The sequence below is a fragment of the Puntigrus tetrazona genome, unplaced genomic scaffold, assembly GCF_018831695.1.
Source record: "Puntigrus tetrazona isolate hp1 unplaced genomic scaffold, ASM1883169v1 S000000148, whole genome shotgun sequence".
NCBI classification, from domain to species: domain Eukaryota; kingdom Metazoa; phylum Chordata; class Actinopteri; order Cypriniformes; family Cyprinidae; genus Puntigrus; species Puntigrus tetrazona.
This window is the reverse complement of record NW_025047824.1, coordinates 344463-366643: the sequence shown is the minus strand read 5'-3', so window position 1 is coordinate 366643 and position 22181 is coordinate 344463. Positions and strand designations below refer to the sequence as shown.

The 22181-nt window shown below is 37.3% G+C and overlaps 2 protein-coding genes across 10 annotated transcripts in view; one reads left to right on the top strand and one right to left on the bottom strand.

The window, feature by feature from the left end:
• Nucleotides 1–22181, bottom strand: part of LOC122332742 (E3 ubiquitin-protein ligase TRIM39-like) — a 37090-nt gene that overhangs the window by 6551 nt on the left and 8358 nt on the right. For 3 of the 9 annotated variants that reach the window (XM_043230123.1, XM_043230120.1, XM_043230121.1), the window contains exons 11-16: nt 22023–22109; nt 20947–21203; nt 20733–20858; nt 19899–20039; nt 18744–18867; nt 17852–18523 (exon numbers count right to left, since the gene is read on the bottom strand). In XM_043230123.1, coding sequence (XP_043086058.1) covers nt 18306–18523; nt 18744–18867; nt 19899–20039; nt 20733–20858; nt 20947–21203; nt 22023–22109 — 953 coding nt within the window. In that variant the 3' untranslated portion in view covers nt 17852–18305. Of the gene's footprint in view, nt 1–794; nt 1349–2609; nt 5023–17851; nt 18524–18743; nt 18868–19898; nt 20056–20732; nt 20859–20946; nt 21204–22022; nt 22110–22181 lie in introns of those variants that run through there. The other 6 variants (XM_043230122.1, XM_043230124.1, XR_006248520.1 and 3 more) reach the window with 6 other exon arrangements.
• tgm1l4 (transglutaminase 1 like 4) lies at nt 6532–17607 on the top strand. Its single transcript, XM_043230128.1, has 14 exons — nt 6532–7079; nt 8716–8771; nt 8909–9100; nt 10055–10303; nt 11097–11215; nt 11295–11402; nt 11975–12152; nt 12466–12604; nt 13961–14153; nt 14230–14383; nt 14723–15007; nt 16093–16253; nt 17081–17217; nt 17343–17607. The coding sequence occupies exons 2-14, from the start codon at nt 8729–8731 to the stop codon at nt 17485–17487; spliced, it is 2103 nt and encodes a 700-aa protein (XP_043086063.1). The 5' UTR covers nt 6532–7079; nt 8716–8728; the 3' UTR covers nt 17488–17607.

Genomic DNA, 22181 nt, shown 5'->3' with positions numbered 1-22181 from the left:
TGTGGTTCCAGCAAACCTATTGTTTCATGACAATTTCACCATCCAGTTGGGTTCATCAACCACAGCTCCTTCAAAACAGCCAGAAACCTTGGAGTTGTGATTGATGATCAGCTGACTTTCTCAGACTTCATTGCTAAAACTGCCTGGTCCTGCAGATTTGCTTTATAAAGCATATCAGGCCCTTTCTTTTGGAGCATGCTTCACAGCTACTTGTTCAAGCTCTTGTTCTGTCCAGGCTGGACTATTTTAATGCTTTTCTTGGCAGCCAATTCTATACCAAACCTTAACAATTTATCCAAAATGTTGGCAGCACAATTAACTTTTAATGAGTTTTAATTTTAACTTAAAATGCATGTCACACATTAATTTGCACTGGCTACCAATAGCTGCTTGCATAAAATTTAAGGCATTGATATTTTTCTTACAAAACTAGCACCACTGCACCTCTTTACCTAAATTCATTACTTATGTGCCCTCTAGAGGCTGACATTCTGCAAATGAATGTCACTTTATTGTGCCATCCCAAAGAGACTTTTAAATTAAATGTTCCCTCCTGGTGGAATGACCTGCCCAACTCAATCCGAGCAGCTAACACTAGCTTCCCTATTCTTTTTTTAATCTGTCTATTCCTCCAGTTAATGAAAACATGTCTCTATACCTTTTTCTATCGTATCTTCTTAATTTAGATTTACTATGTGATTTTAAAAATCATCACTACGTGTACTACCTTAAGTTAAGTGAGACTTGCTCAAATGTGTATTAAATGTAATTGCAAATGTGAACATGATTCTTGCCTTCTTCTCTTCACTCTCCTCCTCTATGGGAACGGTGTTGTGAGTCCTGTGTTCTCCTTCAGTGCAGAATAGACACACACACATCTGATCATCTCTGCAGAACAGCTCCAAAGGTCTCTCGTGTTTTTGGCATAAATAATCCTCTAGATTTTCCACAGCGTTGATGAGTGTGTGTTTCTTTAGACGCTGGACTCTGTGATGAGGCTCCAGGTGAGTCTCACAGTAAGAGCTTTGACACGTCAGACAGGACTTCACGGCTTTCTGCTTCCTTTCATCACAGAAGTCACAGAATGCCTCAGGTCTTCCTAGATTGAGCTTCTCCTTAAAGTGTTGCACAACCTCTCTGAGTGTTGTATTAATCTTGAGATCAGGTCTTTTTCTGAACTTTTCTTTACAGAATGGACAGAAGCAGGTCTGAGTGTTTGTCCAGAACTTGTTCAGGCAGGTTCTGCAGAAGTTGTGTCCACATGGAGCGGTGACCGGATCAGTGAACACATCCAGACAGATGGAGCACAGGAGCTCCTCGTTTAGTGGACCGCTGGAGGACGCCATGACTGAAAAGATAAGTAATGACAATGGGCCAGTTTTACTAACAGTGTGCAAATTATAGAACACACATGCATCATCTTATTTACATATCAACCAATGCAATATACTACAAACAGCAGAAATTACCATAGTTAAGGGGTTGCAACAGTTTTGATAGACCTTGGCTGTCTAAATCTGCTTTTATTTTTCTGAAGAAAAATTAAAAGCAATATATGGATAATGTGTTCTTCAGATGTTCAAAATAAATTAATGTGCGTGTAAAAATTAGTTCCTTCTACCAAATGCTCTCTGTTCTCTGCTGTGTCTACTCTTAGCAACAAATGACTTCCATTTCAGGTACAAAATAGTTGAAGACATGCTTCATTTGGGCTTTAATAATGGTGCACTAGACGTTCAGCGTGGAGAAGCAAGTGTAATTTGTGCCTGATGGTTGGAGCTAGAATATCCAACCACACGCTAATCTCAGACCTCTGAGACTCTCATCAGTCTGATGCATAAGGCACACAAAGTGAATACGTTTCAGGATTTCAAAGTCATCATCGAATTGGTTGAATTATACAGGACTTCCGGGAGACGTGTGTGTCTCGTTCTTTAACGTGCCGCATAGAAACAAAGAAGCTGTGCCAAAGCCCTCACGAAAAAAGTAAAACTTAATGTTTACAACTGTGACAACAAGCGCTTATCTGGATTAACTAAAAGCTGGTTTAAAATATTTAAAGTTAGTGGCATAGAATCTTTTAAAAGCATCTGATTCAACTACACACCATTTCCAAGACCCAAAATGCGACACTGAATGAAATGAACTGATTGGCTGTTTGACATGTCAATCAAATGGCCTCATGGGTGGGCCTTGGCCAATGAAAACCTCCATTGATTTCAGGCCTGGCTACGCGAGACTAACCCGCTGTAATAAGACTGCTCGTCTGGTGCTACTCATAACTCAATTGATAAACCACTTATTGACGAAGAAAATGAACTAAATAAAGATTTACATCATTATTTTAATATTTTACATAAAAGACAACAGGAAATTAAAAAGATGAAACTAACATTTCAAACATAGGCCTGTAACCCATAAACACAATATTTTTTTGGTTTAGAATAGATTAGAATTTTCCCTGGTCTTTGTTCTGTCTGCAGTTCAAGTAAGTCTTCTGCCTCTTACAGCCTTTAATCTACAACCAATTAAATGACATACTTTAAAATATGATACTGCTTCATGCAATTGAACAACGAAAACAAGCTATTTCCATTTCCATCACTTACCTGTGAGTGGATATTAGATATGATCGTTCATTTTTGCTTTCTGAAAAGAAATGTTGTTTGTCGAAGCTTCCAGTTCATCCGGTTCTCGCAGTGATGTCACACAGTAGCTCCGCCCCCACCACCGTAACTATTTACAAAAATTCATTCCTGCTGAGAAAACTTTACAGTATTTTTTTAGCTAGTACCTTTTCTCGGTGACAGCTGTGTCACTACTTTATTGCAGTTTGCAGAGTAGTACATTACTGTGCATGTTTGTCTTTGAAGTTTATTTTCTTTTCTTTCTGCTCACAAGTCAAACTTCTATCTCATTTTCAGGATTTGATTAACTATCAGGTGAACCAATAAAGGATGTGCTACGCCGCCAAGCATTGGACCGGAGAACATGCCGAGGCTCTAAATGCTCTGGACTGGCTATTTCTATATTTCGGTGCACTGAGCTTTGCTTCTCTTTCCTTGTTGCTGGAAAACAGCGGATGCCACCAGCGCACTTTACTTTGGGGATGGTACTCATGTGATGAGCAGAGCTGGTCTCCTTCAAACATGATGCTTAGAAACGAGCCCAGAGAATCTTGTTTTTTTCTCACAACCTGAGGGCTCTCATGGAGCTCAACTAGAGTGACCTTCAGGTTCTTGGTCACCAATTTAGACAAGGCCCTTCCTTCTCTATCAGTCGCTCGGTTTCTGTATTCTTCCCAAGACCTGTGCCTCGATGCGATCCTGTCTCTGAGGTGTACAGAAGTGTAGACACCTTTTATATAGACAGGTGTTTGCCTTTCCAAATGATGTGGAACGTACCACCGGTGGACACCAATCAAGTTGTAGAAACATCTCATGGATGATCGGTGAAAACAAGATAAGCTCAGTTTTGAGTGTCCGTGAATACTTATTTGCATATGATTTCTTGTTTTGTTTTTATTTTGAATATGATTTCAAAACATTTCTTTCACGTTGTCATTATGGGGTGTTGCTTCTAGAATGTTGCCGATTTTTGGGGATAAGGCTGTAAAATAACAAAACGCAGAAAAAGAGAAGCGCTGCGATTCATTTCCAGATGCACCGTAAGGCTGGATAGACACACATCTTGTAAGATCGTCAAAATATGAGAGGCCGCAAACGAAATCTTGAGTTTTGGGAATAAAAATCGATGCTGTCCGGATACTTCTGCACTGCGCCGTGACTGCATTCGTTAATATGCTTCGGTCTTCTGTCGGCTCGCTTTCTGATTGGATGTCGCTTAATTTCACGTGATAATCTCCTCAGGGTTCCCCTCACACATCAGGATTTTAGATTGTAAATATTCTGTCACTCGTAACACAGGATAGTCCGATAAGATCGTCTTTATAACCACCAAAATCAGGGCATCGTTGATCGTCAGAAGGGGAGAAAAGATGATTTCCACTGGACTTTTGTTCTCTACACACACAGCTCTTGATTTAGCCTACAGCTAATAAAATGATATACTTTTACATGCTGTTAAACTGCTAAACAAGCTCAGTATTCAGTATCGGATGTAATTTTCACGTTTCCGAATATAATTGTCTTCGAAAGTCTTTCACTCACTTGCGGTGATGTCACACCGTAGCCCCGCCCCCAAACATGCTCTGCACGCTACATCGTTCATGGGATATTTTTTAAAATGTTCAAATTGTAAACAACAAAAAAACGTAATACTTCCTTTAGATCGTTTGAAAATAGCGTTCTGATAATGTTCGCAAAACGTTCTCTTTATGTTTCTCTTAATGTTTGCGTAACAAAAAAAACATTTTTAAGACACTTTAAAATTTGAAGTCAAAAAACGTTCAGAAATAACTGTCATAACATCATGGGAACGCAAAAACAAACTAATTTTGGATCATTATTTTCATCATACAAAACTAAAACACTGGTGTGTGTTTATAGAGCAAGAAAGAGTGGCCTCACGCTTGAAGCGCATTTTAGAAAAGCAAACAGATATTAATTTTGACTAGATGGAGCAGGCTGGAACAGTCAGCAAAGAAAACTTATCTTTAATCGCTTGTTTCTGACGATCAGGTGCGGTGTATTACAAATTCAAGGAAGTTTAATTGCTTTTCTCTTTTTTTTTCTTCCTTTCTTCCTGTAATGACTCATGAGCCATGACTCAGCGTCATAAAGTTATCATTGCACAGATAAAGGAAATGATGGCTCTTCGTCTTTTTAGTACGTTGCATTTTTCATCTTTCAATTTGAATTAAAAGACATGAACGGGATTAGTTTAATTTGGTTTTATTTGCTTAGTTTCAGCAGCTTTTCACAACCTTCAGCTTACAGGTCCGTCTCTCCATCCATTAGCAGACAGTCAAGTTTTTCTCTTAAAATTTTATTGCATTTATTATAAATTAATAATCATTAAGTGTGTATAATAATGATTAATAATGCACTTTTCTTGATGGCCTTTTTTCCCTCAGTTATATATATATATATATATATATATATATATATATATATATAAAATATATAACTATATATATATATATATATATATATATATATATATATATATATATATATATATATATATATATATATATATATATATAAATATATAAAAAATTTGAAAAATTTATAAAATATATTTATAAAATTTATAAATAATTTATATAAATATATATAAAAAATATTAATATTGTTAATAAAACTTATTTACATTTATTGATATAGCAGACACTTTCATTCACAATTTTATTGCGAATGGCCATTCGTTCATTTATCAAGCACTTTTCAGGATGCCCTATTTTTCCTCTATATACTTCATAATTCTTTGTAGGTTTATTCATTCATTTTTGCAACGATTATGCCTAGAATAAAGTTAATATAATTCATGCACATCGATTATTTAAGGAGACAATTTTATTAGTGCTTTGAGACGTTTTCTAAAACACAAATCGATCTGAGAGTATTTATTATTTTTAGAAACTAACCAAAAATTTGCCTTCATTTAATTGTATTCCGCAGTTAATAATTATTTGTCTTATCTACATGGACCTGCATCATACAGTGCTATTATTGCATCTTTATAATGATTATGAATCTGACAGAGCGATCCAGACTGACCCACCCATCCTCAAACACAGGGCTCTTATCATACCAGACCGATGACAACGAGCTTCAGACACACCTCTTCATCCTCCCTCTCAATGAAATGTGTCAGACAGGTTTCTCTTCTTATGTAAAACATCCCAGAGCTTTATAGAAGCATGTTTAATTCATCTTAATAGGTTTGTTATCTGGGTGTGAAGGTTCAAAAGGTTTGATATGCACGATATAGGTATATGTGTTAATATGCGCGCTACTGTTTATGCCAAAAACGCCTCTTCTCTTGTTTTGTTTGTTGATGACGGTGGAGCAAAAACGGTGTACTTCAGCCTGAAATGGTTTGTAAATATAACCATCAGGGAACGAAACTTATTACATTGTAATATTTTCAGATTCATAGAGCGCAGTCACGAAGCAAGAACAACGTAGCGGTATATGAGCAATGTCAGACTGCACAGATAAATCAAAAACTAATTACGCAGGGCAAATAACGGTGAAAATAACAATATATATATATATATATATATATATATAATGTACTAATGATGCGTCTTCAAAGCGAAATTTGAAGCTCGTCTCTGGAGAGCTACAGGCTGTTCGCGCGTAAGATTCAAAACCAAAGAGATATCTCTATAAAAGTTAGGCCTTGTCTGCACCCCCCTGAAACGACTCGTTTAAACACGCCCCCACTTTTCTATGTCAAAACCCCGCCCACGTGGGCTATTCTTCTGTCTGTGGTGTTGCCGAGGGCGCCATGTTCCGGAGACACCGTGAAACTGAAACGACTTTGTTTGCGTTTCCAAAAAATGACGCGACTAGAAATCGGCGTTAAGTTGTGTTTGCAGTTCAAGAGTGTGTTCAGCGGACGAATGAGTGACGAATGTGAACATATATAGTGAGTCAAGAACAGTCTGGTGCTTCTGACTCGCAACCTTTCTTATTAAAAGAAGCTGCTAATCAGAATGCTCTGGATAGCTGGCCAATCAGAGCACACCTTGCTTTTTTTTGTTAAAATCACAGTGTAACAATGTACAGTGTGTGTATTATATCATGGGTTAAACTTAGGTATTCAGAAAGTGCAATAATAATAATAATAACAAGAGCTTTATTAAATGCATTAAGACGTTTTAAGGCTCATTCCCGATGAACTGACTTTTAATAGCTTCCAGAGAGCACCGGCTATGGCTTACGATTCATGGATTTTGAGCTGGTTTGTGATTCACCGCGATTTGCATTTCCGTTCCAGATTAATGAGAGAAGGAAGGAAACCGCTTGGGTTCCACCTTTCCCTGACTGTGAATGTGTTCATCAAAGCCTGTCAGAGTCTCCTCAGTGAAGAAGGAGTGGCTCCGCTCAGGTAAATAAGAGCCGTGAACCGGCGCTTCGGAGCCAAACACGAGACGGAGCAACACACAGGTAACACTGCATTACATATATATATATAGTTCATTATAAACATTATACTTAATTTATCAACAGCTTGTTTATTCATGCATGCTGAAAACATAAGTGGTGTCATTATTGCATTAATGCAAACATTGCTAATCAAAATTTTAAGACTTATACTAATAATTTATACTAATACCATGCTTCCCCATCTGACTGATAACATTAGGAGTAACAAACTTTTGTACCTATTACATGTTTTCTGAAATGTTAGTATGAAATATGCATTATCTAATTAAACTTGCATATAGTTATCGCCATAGGTTTTTACCGAGGGAGTTTTGAATGGTTTATAAATCGAAAAATACTGTCACCAGCCAGAAAATTCATTTTCAGTGCATTTTGTATTTTAAAACCAGGCAGACGGTATATGAACGACCCCCCGCATAAAAATGTCCAGAACGTGTTTGGTGTATGCTGGTGCTGTCGTGGAGGAAAAGAAATATTAATTTTAAAGATGGCATTGCAATTGAAATCTATAGATGCAAATAGAATATTTATGCAATAATAAAACCACGTGAACGATGTTTTGACAAACTCCTCTGTAAAAAAAACTAAACTTCAGGATATGGATTGGAGTTTTTAGAGCCTTGATCACATTCTTTTTAACAAAACATAAAACTAATCATTAAAAATGCGATTGAACGTACATTTTCCAATGTGCATGCATTATTGCTTGTTTAAAAGCGTCTCATTGTTAACACGGGTTAGTTGTTATTTCGTGGGTTTGGACGTGATGAAGTGTCAGTTACAGCAGCTCGGTGATGTCATGTGCGTTTTCAGGCGTGAGCGTAAGAGCCGTCTTTGTTGGCAGTCTTTTGTGCGAGAACCATGTTAATGACTTGACGTTCAGTGTGGGAGGTGATGGGTGTCAGAGGAGCGAGAAACTCTTCGTAATGATTTTATAATCGCCAATTAAAGACTGGAATCCACTGCCTGACCTTTAAAACTCAAGCTCGCACAGAAACGAGTTAAAATCGAGTTTGATCTTTGACGACGGGGTGGATTCAGAGCTGAAAAGTCTGGGTCTACGTGATTTTTTTTGAGAAATCTGTCAACCAGCAACTAGAGCCGACTTAAAACTGAAATCAAGGGAAACATTCGCCATTCGGATGAATTTACTTATTTTTTATTATGACCATTTTAGAATAAAAGTCTTGTCGAGAAACTTAACGAGGCAACACTTCCTTCTCTTTCTGGCACAAATACTAAATTCTGGCATTAAACACCAAGGCGGTGACATCATTAACACATGACTCATCTGATTGGTTCTCTATCGGTTGCCAACGAGCAATCAAGCGTTTGGGTTTAACGGTGAACGTCCTTTTGGTCCCAACATTTCATTGCTCGTGAAGTATTTTACTAGTCCAAATAAAATCTAACGTAAACCTGTAATTAAATATACACAGTACTCGCGCATATCCTTATTATAAATATTTGAAATATATAAATAATATAGCTATATTGCTTTTTAAAATAAAAAAAATAAGTAGCATATGGAATTTAAATAATTGAATACATTTACTGAATTGGTATTAAAATCAAATTTATTTTATTAAAAAATATGATTTATCATTTTTACACATTTTTTCTCTTGACGTTTTAGGCTGCGTGCAGAAATGTCTAGCTCTAACCCCAGCTCCGGGACGTCAGCTGCTTCAGGTGACTTTTTCTTGAGCTTTTCAAAATATTTTTGGTCTTCTGTTGCTAGGCAACACTGCAGCGCGACGCTTTAACGGAAGATCCTGCGCTCACTTCGCGCTCTTGTTTTGATTTTATTTATTTGATCTCTTTCTCAGAAAAACTTCTGATGGTGCGTTCGGTCGATCTCCTGAAGTCTAAGGATGGCCCGAACCGCCTCGAGCATCACACGGACGCTTACTTCAGCGACAAGCTGATCGTCCGCAGGGGGCAGACGTTCCAGATGTGGATCGAGTTCTCCAGACCCTTCAACCCCAAATCAGACCGACTGCAGCTGCAGATGAAGTTAGGTGAGCGAGCCGAACCTGTTTGACCAATCACAGGAATGACTCACTTTACAACTATTCACGAGTGTCTTCATACGACGCATGTCTCAGCTTGTCTGGTTTGCCCTTTTGCTGTTTGTTTTGAGTTTTTTTAGTAAATATCTTTCATGATCACTGCAGTACTGTCTTCTCTTTCCCACCGGACACACTGTGCATAATTAGATCTAGGTATATTTTCCTTGCACGCATTAAATCAAGATCAAATCAGAATCCAAATAAAAATCAGGGAGATTAAAGTTCAATAAAACAACAGTAGTAATAATAATAATTTACTGGCGGGAGACTTAATCAACAATTTAAACACATAATATATTTTTGTAAATAATTAAAAATATTTTAAAAAATCAATTGCGCTAAAATGTCACTAAAAATAATCAATTGTCTGAAAAATCGAAATATAAAATAAAAAAATAAAAGCAGTAGCAACCTTAATCAAATCAATAATCAGATATATGATAATAATTCAGAATTAAAATCACACAATTGTTTGAAAACAAGTCTGATTTCAATGATTTGGATTTTTTTGGTGGATATATAATGTCGAAAGTATTTCCGTACTCAACCGTCACTCATAAAACATAAACATGCAGCAGCTGCAGAAATGAAAGCGTGTTTTTCTTCCGGAGTCTGAGGCATTAGCGTTGTCTGAATGATAAATCAGTGTGTGCACAGACACTCTGACGGTTACTTGAATTATCTTGCCTTTCATTCAGAAGAAAAGAACTGACAGATGAATCCATTCATTGATGATGGATGCATGAAGTAGTTGGCTTTGGGCCAGGACTGGTTACCTAATCCCGTCTCTTTCGTTAATGGATCTCCAGCTGAGTCACTGACAGATGATTTGATTCAGCTAAATCATTAAGACGCAGTTCGTCTGATAAAAGGTTTCCACGTCTTTCTTGTGATTTGACGCAGATTCCATCTTCACCAGCAGTCCCGGGATTCGCATCTCTGTCCCGTTAGTGGACGTCCTGGAAGACGGCCGCTGGGAGATGAAGGTGGTGGAGCGGAAAGACAATCGCGTGCGGCTGAAGGTCAACACTCTTCCCTCCGCCTCCATCGGCCGATACAGGCTGACCGTGGAGACTATCTCACCGAAGGCCAGACTGCTGTTCCCCTGCACCCCGAACGATGTCTACATGCTCTTCAACCCCTGGTGTGAAGGTACAGAGTCAATCAATCAATCAATCATTTTTATTTATATAGCGCTTTTAACAACACAGGTTGCATCAAAACATAATCTCTGTGTGTTGATCCACCATCTAGTCTGGATACAAACTGTGAAAACAGATTGAGAAAGAAACAGGACTAATATTAGCGTAGATGCCATTCTTTTTACGATGTCACAAGTACATCGTATTGTAGGAGTAGTGTTCCCGGTTCCAGCAAATCTGTAATGCAGCCTAAAAATCCTTTAACGGATTTGAATAATAAAAAGTGTGTTGGTGTGTTATGTGTAGGCTAAGTTAAAAAGATGTGTCTTTAATCTAGATTTAAACTGGCAGAGTGTGTCTGCTTCCCGAACACAGTTAGGGAGATTGTTCCAGAGTTTAGGTGCTAGATAGGAAAAAGATCTGCCGCCCGCAGTTGATTTTGATATTCTAGGTATTATCAAATGGCCAGAGTTTTGAGAACGCAGCGGACGTGCAGGACTATAATGTGATAAGAGCTCGCTCAAGTATTGAGGAGCTAAACCATTCAGGGCTTTATAGGTAATTAATAAGATTTTAAAATCTATCCGATGTTTGATAGGGAGCCAGTGCAGTGTTGACAGAACCGGGCTAATGTGATCATACTTCCTAGTTCTAGTAAGGACTCTAGCTGCTGCGTTTTGGACCAGTCCCCTCTCCTGCATTTATTTGATCAAATAAATGCAAGCTTAGCGAGCAGAAGAGATAATAATCTTCTTTAAAAACACGTCAGATTTGACTGGAAACATGCACGTGTCTCTCCTCAGATGACCCTGTGTATCTGGACGATGAAGCGGAAAGGAAAGAGTATGTTCTGAATAACATGGGCAGAATTTACTACGGAACCGAGCAACAAATTGGAGGCAGAACATGGAATTTTGCCCAGGTGCGAAAAAAGCAATTCCATTTTCCATATTATTGCAAATCCCATTGTTTATTCATGTGTTTTCCACTTGTTTGATCAGTTTGAACAGGACATACTGGATGCGTGTCTGTTTCTGTTGGAGAGGGGTCAGGTGGCTATGACCGAATGGAGAGATCCGGTGATCGTGTCCAGGATGGTATCTGCTCTGGTGAGTCTCATCCCCGTGAACATCGACATGAACACAACACAGATCATAGAAGGTGGATTACATTCAGCAGCACGTGGTGTTTTTAGGTTTATAGGAACACAGTACAGCTGAAGACTAGACCTCTGTCTCATCTGGCACTGTTTCAAACATCATTAGTGTAGAGATTAGGGTTAGGTTAGGTTCTATGCACTTCTGAATGAATGGATATAGAACCACAAAAAGGTCACAATGTCACATTTGTTAAGTGATAAAAGTCTAATGATGCTATTAAAAATATAGACTATGGTTTAAAAGTTTGAAGTCTGTATGGTTTTTAATGTTCTTAAAGTCTGCATTTAGATAAAAAAATCTAGACCGTTTCACCCGGTTAACTTCCGGTCTGTTTTTTTTTATTTACTGACCCCAAACTTGTGAAAAATCATGTCAAATAAGTAAAGAAGGCACTAAACTTCAAATTTTTAGAAGCTACATTTAAAGAAATTGCTTCATTCTCTTTTGAGATATAAAATATGCATGATTCAAGATCTGAAAGGCACCTGGTTTTGAAAAGTTTTTCTGCTCTTCTGTGACAGGTAAACTCCAACGATGACCGTGGTGTGCTGATGGGTAATTGGTCGGACAGCTTTGAAGGCGGGACGAGTCCCACTGCCTGGAGCGGGAGCGGAGACATCTTGAGACAGTTTTACAAAAGCTCAGGGAAGCCTGTCAAATACGGCCAGTGCTGGGTCTATGCAGGAGTCACCACATCTGGTACATTTAGGATTTCTCTTTTTGGCACTCGATAAATCAGAAAACACCACTAACAGCCATAAAATAATCAGTATATTCTAGGAGTAAGAAAAAAACCCACTATATATATATATTAGGGATGCACCGATATTAGGGATGTATTAGGGATGCACCAAATATATTAGGTTATATTAGGGATGCATCGAAATTTCGAAATGTTTGGTTTTCGGGCGAAAGAGCAAATCGTCCAAAAATACAAGCCAATAATAGTCTATATAATAATATATGGTGCTCAATCTTTTTGTAATGTTCTTTCCATTTCTCTCATTCTCAGTGTTAAGATGTCTTGGTATTCCCACCCGCTGTGTGACTAACTTCAGCTCTGCTCATGACACGGACCTTTCCTTGACCACAGACATTTATCTTGATGAGAAACTAGAGCTCATCAAAGACGAGAGCAGTGATTCTGTCTGGTATGATAACAACCATCGCCTCTTCAGCTCACCGCTGTCAGGTTCATCTTATACTTGGAAGATTTCCAATAAAATTTTCATTAGTGACAAATACACCAATCATTACTAATACTTCACATTAATATGGCACCAGGTTTATTATAGTTGAAACAAACATTAATTAAATACCCTAAACCTCAGTTAGTTGTAATTTTTCAAGTTTAAATTTAGGTACTAAAATAACAGAATAAATGACGAACAATAAAACTGCAATACAAATGAAGCAAAATTTATATAGACATATAATAAATATGACAAACATAAAAAATGTAAAAAAAAAAAACTTTTAATAAATGTAAAATATTTACAAAACTTATAACATGTTAATGACAATTCTTTAATTGAATATTACATTTTAATATATTTAATATGTGCATTTAATTAATATGTTAATTAAATGTTTCTGTGTGGGAATGATTTTTAATGAATAATTTGGTAACACTTTACAATAAAGTTAGTTAGTTCACATGAACTAAGAATAAACAACACTTTTACAGCAGTACTAAAAAAATCACAAGTAATTTTAAAATCCCAAGCTGTGTTTGTTAATGCACTGTATCAATGATTGTATTTTTATTAAAGTAGTTTACCCAAAAATGAAAATTACAAATTTTTTTACTCACACCTAAGCCATGCTAGGTGTATATGACTTCTTCTTTTTTTTTTTTTTAAAAAACTGAGATTTTCAAAAAATGTATCCTGTCTCTTCCAAGCTTGGTAATGTTCGTGGATAGTGGCCATTATTTTGAAGCTCCATGAATCAGATATATCCACAAGTACTGCAGTGTAAAACTAACCTAAGGAATATTTTTGTTACAAAAACCCATCGTTCTGCATCAGAACACACGTGTTAACCCCTCCAGAGGCATATATGTTCGATTTCGATTGCGAATATATATATGAGATTTATGGAGCTTTAAAATAATGGCCACTATCCACCAGCATTACCAAGCTTGGAAGAGCCAAGATATATTTTTAAAAAACTCAGACTGTACTCATCTGAAAGAAGAAAGTCATATACACCTACGATGGCTTGGGGGTGAGTAAATTAAGCCAAACATTTTTGGGTGTACTATTCCTTTAAATAACGTTAACAAATTAGAATACTATAATAAATGTATTGTTCATAGTTTATTCATGTTAGTTAATACATTACAAAAAAGTGTCGTTTAACATTAGTTAAAGTGTTACCAATAATATTAACAACACAAATCAGTGCTATTTTAAAAATATTTTATAAGTTAGTCAATGCCTGTTCGAGTATTTTTGTAAACTGACGACTAACAGCGAGCTCTCTCACGTTGGCCGTTTCTGTAGGAACTTCCACGTGTGGAACGAGTCCTGGATGACCCGTCCGGATCTCCCGGCGGGTAACGGTGGGTGGCAGGTGGTGGACGCGACCCCTCAGGAGCTCAGTCAGGGGTCGTACCGCTGCGGTCCCACTCCGGTCTCCGCCGTCCGCAACGGACAAGTCGACCTGAAATTTGACACTCCTTTCGTCTTTGCCGAAGTGAGTGATTCATATTTTCACCCTCACTTTCAAAACATCTCCCGAGTGTCTGAGTTGGTTTCACCGTGCGTCTCAGGTGAACAGTGACCGGATCTACTGGCAGAAGAAACCTGATGGAAGTGTGAGTCAGGTTCATGTAGAGAAGAGCACCATCGGTCAGCGCATCAGTACTAAAGCTGTGGGATCTGACGCCCGCGTGGACATCACACACCTCTACAAACACCCAGAAGGTAACAAAACTAAACCTAGAGCTGCTTTCCTTTAAAGCATTTTAATGCATCACAGACATGCTCCCATGTCTTTTTTGTGCAAATTATCAATGATATCTGCCGATATTGATACCGATATCGCTTGGCTATAATATCGGAAGTTAAAATTAACCCAAACTGTTAAATCCCATTGAGAATTAATGTTAAATTTGTTACATTGTGATGAGAATGTAAATGTATCTAATTGTATTAGTCGAGATTGATAATACAGAGAAGCAGCTGAACACAAAAGAGCTAGGGCGAAGGTTTGATTTTGACACAAACTCACCCTCCTCTTTACGGTCTGTTCACGTCTGGAAGGTTCGGAGGAGGAGCGCATAGCTGTGGAAACAGCCAGTCGTTTCGGCTCCAAGCCGACCATTTATCCGCCGCCCATCGAGAACGACGTGAGCATTGAGGTCGTCATGGACGGGGAAGGACCTCGTATCGGTGGAGACGCCAAACTCTCCATCGTCCTGAAGAACACAGGCTCGAAGCAGCGCACGGCCGGTCTGCTGTATGAGGTGATGGTCATGTACTACACTGGAGTGCTGAAAGACACCGTGAAGAAGGACCGGATTCCTGTTGACCTTAAACCACAAGAGAGTGAGTGGACTCAGACTAGTAAATATTCCCATCACAGACTAAGGCCTGGAGCCTTACTTTCCCCTAAAAGAGTCATAACGTGTACTCTTAAGGTACTACAATGACCATCTTAGATGCAAACAAAATATAAAGTTGTCCCTGTTGTACGATTTTTGTACATTTTGTCAGAGATTATAATAATGCTTATTTTAAATAGGAATGCTCGATTAACAACATTCAAAATAAGCATGTGAGCCTGGCGTACAAAACCAGCTTTATGTCTATATTTGTAGCATTAGCCAAAAATACATTGTATGGGTTAAAATTATAATTGGTAAAAATCACAAGGATATTAAAGATCTTGTTCCATTAAAATATTTTGTACATTTCATACCATAAATATATAAAATAATTCATTTTTAATTAGCATTATGCATTGCTAAGAACGTCATTTGGGCAACTTTAAAGGCGATATTCTCAGTATTTAGATTTTCTGCACCCTCAGATTCCAAATATTTTTGTGCAAATATTGTCCTATCCTAAAAACCATGCATCAATGTATTTATTCAGCTTCCAGATGATGCATTAAAACTTTAGGGGAAGGGGGGCCATGGTCACATATATGTGTGAACTGTGTATATTTATTATGTATAGACTATATAAATGCACAGACAGATATGTAAATATTTCCATGTATATGTTTTTATGCTTGTATATATATTTATATTAGATATAAATATTTGATATATATAGAACTAACATATTTTCCTCATTGTGGACATGCATGTGTGTATTTAATAAATACTCATAATAACTATACAAAAATACGCACACATATAGAACATAAGTATAAACTTTTATTTTGAACGGATTTAATCACAATTAATCTTTTGGCATTCCTAATTTTAATAGAATTTTAAGTTAGATCGCATGGAGACGCGTTCCTCGCAAATCTGTAAAAAAACATTAAGTGTTTCTTAAACATGCTGAAAGGTGAGCAAAGAGGAGGAGACCTGTAGTAGAGTTACGTGCAAAATGACAAATAGTTCTCGTTTGTAATTGTTTTATCATTGTCATTAATGTCGTGCTGCTTTGTCTCCCTTCAGCCAAGACTATTCCTTGGACTCTGAAGTATAAGGAGTACATGAATCATCTGGTGGACCAAGGTGCTCTGATGCTCACGGTCACCGGACGGGTCAATCAGACCAAACAGATTGTGGCCACACAGTTCAACTTCAGACTGCGTACACCAGACCTCGTCCTCACTGTACGTCAGTCTTGATGTGTAACGCACCGTAACCAGTGCCGTCAAAAGTAGCACATTAACTCGGGCCATTTTCCCGTATATTTCTGTACACTTCCTACTTGCTGAAGGGCACATGTAAACATGACATTGTAAAACAACACACAAACCCATTATAATCATTCACTTAAATTAAAAGTAGTTACTTTTTACAAATCTAATACATGTTAGAACCGATGTTAAATTGGGGGGAAAGAGGGTAACAGTTTATTTTAAGGTGCCCACAATACTGAGTAATTACCTGGTAAGTGCTTAGTAGTAGCTGTTGTACCTGCATGAAACAAAATTGACTTACCATGTGACTAAGTTATGTAACCGTTTGTAATTATGTAGATGTAACAGGCGGTTACTGTTACACACTTGCTACAGACCGAGTCTGTTACACAGCTACTTATGTAACTAAAAGATTGTCACATATGTGACTTTATACAATCAAGTACACAGACATAAGCTACTTAAAATAAAGTACATCAAGATTGTATTTAAGCTGCTTAAAATAAAGTGTGTTAAGATTGTACTTCAGTGTAAGTAGCAGTGCAACAGACTTGATCTGTAACATATGTGTAACAGTAGCTGTTACATCTACATAATTACTAAAAGATTTTAAATACAGGCTGTTCCATAACTTAGTTACATAATATGTATTTTATTTCAGGTAGGTGCAATAGCTACTTCTAAGTACCTAATTAGGAAATGAATCTGTATTAAGACACCTTAAAATAAAACGTTACCAAAAAGAGCAATTTTCTCGTTTCTTTCTGCATACACTGGTTGTGTTTGTACTGTTTCAGCCTCTGGAGGACGCTGTGGTGGGTAAAGAGCTGGCCGTCAAGATCTCGTTCCAGAACCCGCTGACACAAGTACTGAAGAACGTTTTGTTCCATTTGGAGGGATTGGGAATGCCGAGCGTCAGACAGATCGAACATGGGTAAGACTTTCAGTGTTTGGATGCGATGTGGAGATGAAAGATGCATAATAACAGTGGTACATCAAATATGGTGTTTAAAGAATGAAAAGCTCGTAGTAAGTTTGTATTCTTGTACTCTCTGTCAGTGATGTGGGGAAGCTTGAGACGGTTACCCTGGTGGAGAAGTTTGTTCCTACGGTCTCCGGCTCTCAGAAGCTCCTGGCATCGATGGACTGTCGCCTGCTCACTCAGGTGCATGGATTCGCTGACATTGTGGTGAAACCAGAGTAAAAAACACTTTCAGTGTAAATCCTCCTAAAGCCCTCTGTTTACTTATAGGAATGCTAACTTTAATGCACTAATTTATACGAAGGTGATGCAAGTCGACAATAAAGATACTTCTTGTTCATATTTTGTCTCTCTTTGCTAATGTTTATGTGAGCAGGGGCCTGTTCCATAAAACAAGTTTAGCAAATAAGCCAGGCTTATTTCAGTTAGCCTGACTTCTTTTGCCAAAAAGTAACTAACTGAAATTAACCATTAACTGAAGTCTATCTTATGCTTATTTGCATAATAACGGGCATGTAATTGTCTTTATTCAGGTGTTGTTACTGCATATAAAGAACAATCAAAAATCACACCAATTTACATGTAATTCCATTCAGTTCACGTTTATTTGTATAGTCATTACACAAATCATTGAGAAGCAATGCTTTCAAGAAAATGCAAGTTTTCATTCTAGTTTCTACATTATATATTTGACTCGAAGGATCAAGGGTATGTCCATGGCTGTGTTCCAGTGCACTTTTATGCATAAATGAAATTTCTAAGCTGGTGTATGTCAGGATGTTTTCACGGGAACAACTTGGTCATCTTTGGTGGAACGGATGGTTATTTAGGAAATGTAAGCCTTGTTTATCCCTGAAACCCTATAGTAATTACATTTTTATTAGCGGCCATACACGGTAGGTGTTTCCATCTTCTCCTTCTTATTCTGGCAAATGGTAGGTAATAAGTTGGTAGGTAATAAAAACACTCTTACTCCTTTTATACAATTGCCATTGTAACCACTAGATGACAGCAGAGGACCACTTGTTAAACGTTCCTGGTTAAACAAGGCCAAATCCACTATTTACAGAGTTCAGGCACATTAACATATCTACTCTGAATGCAGCATAGCTCTTGTAGTGACAGGGAAGGCGCAATGTTTTGAAACACGTGTATGCAACAGGGAACTTGGCATTCACCAACTCCAACGTTAGGTTTTCTTCTGGCAGCTCCCATCCCACCCAGAACTTCATTAAGTGATTCAGCATGGTTGGTGATGCTATGAAAGAGCAAAAAAAAAAATTAGGGAAAAAATGTATACATTTGTTCTATTTGAATTTTGATATAACCTGTAAACGACAGGGTAACACTTTATTTAACAGTACATGTATGTACCAGGGAAGTACACATACTGTAAACTAAAGTGCCATCACTGACAGATCTTTTCCATTTGAACAGAAAGACCATTTGTAATGCAAGTTGCATAAATAATCCCATACCTTCTTCAATAAATCTTCGTATGTAGCCTGTGATGACACACATTTTTTCAACAGTAATGGATTCATCATTGTCCTTATTCTCATAGTCCACAGCTTTAGGCCAAACTATTTTCTGAAGTATTCCCTTGGGGTTTGAACAAGAATAAACAAGTTCATGACCTCATTTGCCATTTTCTTTTATGAGACAATGTATGTGTATAATGTTGGTCATTTTTAAATACTAATAATAACTAGACAAGTAAAATTTGTGAACACGCTTTGAAGTTGGCTTTAGAAAGAACTGAACTATTAGAAATTGTTTTGAAGTTTAAAGGTATAGTTTGACGTTTAAACAAGATAGATAGAGTTAGATAATGATTGATTAATTGATTGATTGATTAGCCAGTTTCTAGCATGTCGTTAGCATATTTCTACCATGATTAGCATGTTGCTAACATGATTAACAAGTTACTATCTTGTCGCTAGCATGTTTCTAACAAGATTAACATGTGGCTAGCATGCTGTTAGCATGATTAGCTAGTTACTAGCATGTTGTTAACCCGTTGCTAGCATGATTTTTGTGTTTCTAGCATTATTTAGATAGACTAGGAATAGTATTAGAAGCTTAAAGGAGTTTAAATGGATTAGAAATAGTACACAGAAGGTAAGTTTTTAGAAAATTTTGTCTCCGAAAAAGATCAGCAAGTTGGCTTTTTCAAGCCAACTTAAAAAAAATTAGAAATGCACATTTCCATCCTGATTTTCAACATTGTCTGCTAAAGTGAACATAATTTTTACTCTAGGCAAATTGGTTCTGGCTCAGGTAACCATTTGAAAGTTGCTATGACTTCACAAATTTGAGAAAACTAGAAATACGTAGTTTCCAGTAGTAGGGCTTCAATAAAAATTAGTGTACTCTGAAATTTTATTTAGTTCACTTTTAAGTACGTTTAGCCTGAATGTACATTTAAAATTTCAATATCCAATTCTTAACCCCTCTTAATAGCGCAAGTTTGGCACATGGACCACCCCAAGATAACAATTTGTGTCATCTATACAGTCATACACAAGATTTAACTTTTTTCATGTTTGTATAAATGCAAAACAAAATACCAAATTTCCAAATATACCAAATGATTAATAGCAGAGAATAGCAGATTACAAATACAAGTATACCTGTGATGTAACGTCCCTCGCCGACTCCCTTGGGAAAACAATGTCGTGACTGTCTTGTCTCTGGGAGAGAAGTGGCCAGATGCCAGTGTCTTTGATGCCTTTTCTCAAATCTTTAATCTGGCGCTTAACACGTCCGAGTACCTGAAACACAGACGGACTGTAAGAGTTCAAATGTAAAAGTCTCTAAAAGCCATTGTCAAAAATGAGATAACGATACTAAGTGAATGCTTTTCACACATAGTGTATGTTCTTCAATTACTTTTACTTCAAACGGCCTAAATACCAGCCACAAGCCATTAAAAAAAGTAGCCAAATTTATATATACATAAATTTGGCTACTTTTCAATGGCTTGAGGCTGGTATTTAGGCCATTTGAAGTAATTTAGTTCTTCAGAAAGAACTGAACTGAACTATTAGAAATTGTTTTAAAAGTTTGAAGTTTAAAGGTATAGTTTGACGTTTAAACAAGATGGTTAGAAATGATTGATTGATTGATTGGCAAGTTTCCAGCACGTCGTTAGCATATTTCTACCATGACTAGCATGATTAGCATGTTGCTAACACGATTAACAAGTTACTATCTTGTCCCTAGCATGTTTCTAACAAGATTAGCATGTTGCTAGCATGCTGTTAGCATGATTAGCTAGTTACTAGCATGTTGTTAATACGTTGATAGCATGATCAAAATTTCGTATATGATTTAGGACTGCACTAACACATGCATGTTTTTTTTCAGCCTGAAACTAAAAGATTTTGATTGGGTCAATTGAGTCTTAATCTTTTTCATTGACTCTGGTCACAATATTATTATAAAACAAAAACAGCAAAACTTACAGCATGCGACAACAGCTGTTGAAACAGCCAGTCCCGGTTACTCGACGAAGGAACAGGGAGATCCCAGAAAAGGCAAAGGTCTGTCAGTTGACTCTTTTCTTCTTTAGTGAGTTTTGTCTTCTTGAGCTCCAAGAACACATTGAAAATGTACACCATGTTACAATGACTGAGGGACAAGTTTGCGCAAAAAGAAAGCAAGAATTCCGGTACTCACCAAACGAATGGTTTCCCTGTGGTCTAGGTCTGGGCAGTCCTGCAGTGTGAGCGCTGAAACCGCGCTGTCAGGGTTCCCTCCGGTCAGAAGGATGACCACAGATAAACTCAGTCCAGAAAGACAAGGACCTCCGTGTAAAAAAGAGTGACCTATCATTCGGCCAGCCATTTGGAACAGGTCGCTGTCCCGTAGTACAGCAGATGCAGAAGGGACACGGTGGTTTTTTTCCCCCTCAAAAAGGGCTGAGGTGGAAGAACCTTAAGAAAAATATGTAAGACGGACATCTTTAAATGCATTGGTTGTTTAAAAGCCGTAACATTCTTTGCATTTGGCCTATCTTTACTCAAATCTGAGCGGGATAAGGAAATGAGAGCTAGTTTAAGGTTGTCTAATTTTTTTGAGGACAGTTGTTATTTCACTGTTGAAAAAAATAGCCCAAATGCATTATCAAGATTCAAAACAATCATATCTATCTACAGAAATACAATTATAAAGACATTCAGCTCTATTCGGTATTACTCAGCAAGTCTTACTTCCTCCTTTCAGGACTCGGCTTTCTGATATTCCTTGTTGAATCAGACCCCTTTATCTTGAATCATGCACTACAGTTAAAAATCATCAAGTACATTAATGATGATTGCTTTTTTCTGTTATATTTCCACTATCTATTTTGACAATATTTATGGTAAATTTAGGGTAAAAAACCCCCCAAAAAACCATAAAAACTACGGTTTAAATTAAATTTACAGTTAAATACCGTAACTTACCAACCTATTAAAGTAGTACAATCGATTTTTTACCTTTGTAATACACTGATAACCACTAAAGCAGGTGGTGATGAGAAAGTCACATGATGAACCAAAGCAAGAAACATCCAACTTGAAATGCAATGCAGGGAATTCTGGGAAAGTCAACTTTTTTTGCCGTAGCATTTTTTTTACAGTTAAAATCATGGCCATGTTTTACAGCATCATCTAATCAGCCAAGTGCAGCGATGTTTATATCAGCCATCATAATTCGAATCAGTTTGATCAATATAAAAAAATGCGGAAAAGAATGGCAAAACAATTACGAACCCAAATTTAAAGTGAAGCCAGTCTTCACCTTTTGCATCACCATGGACAAAACATGACGCTTGACTCCCGTGCCGACAGCTGCATCTCCTAAAACAAAATCAACATGCACACTGCAGAAAATGATTGCTTCACATAATGACTTTGAAATGATATTTCAGT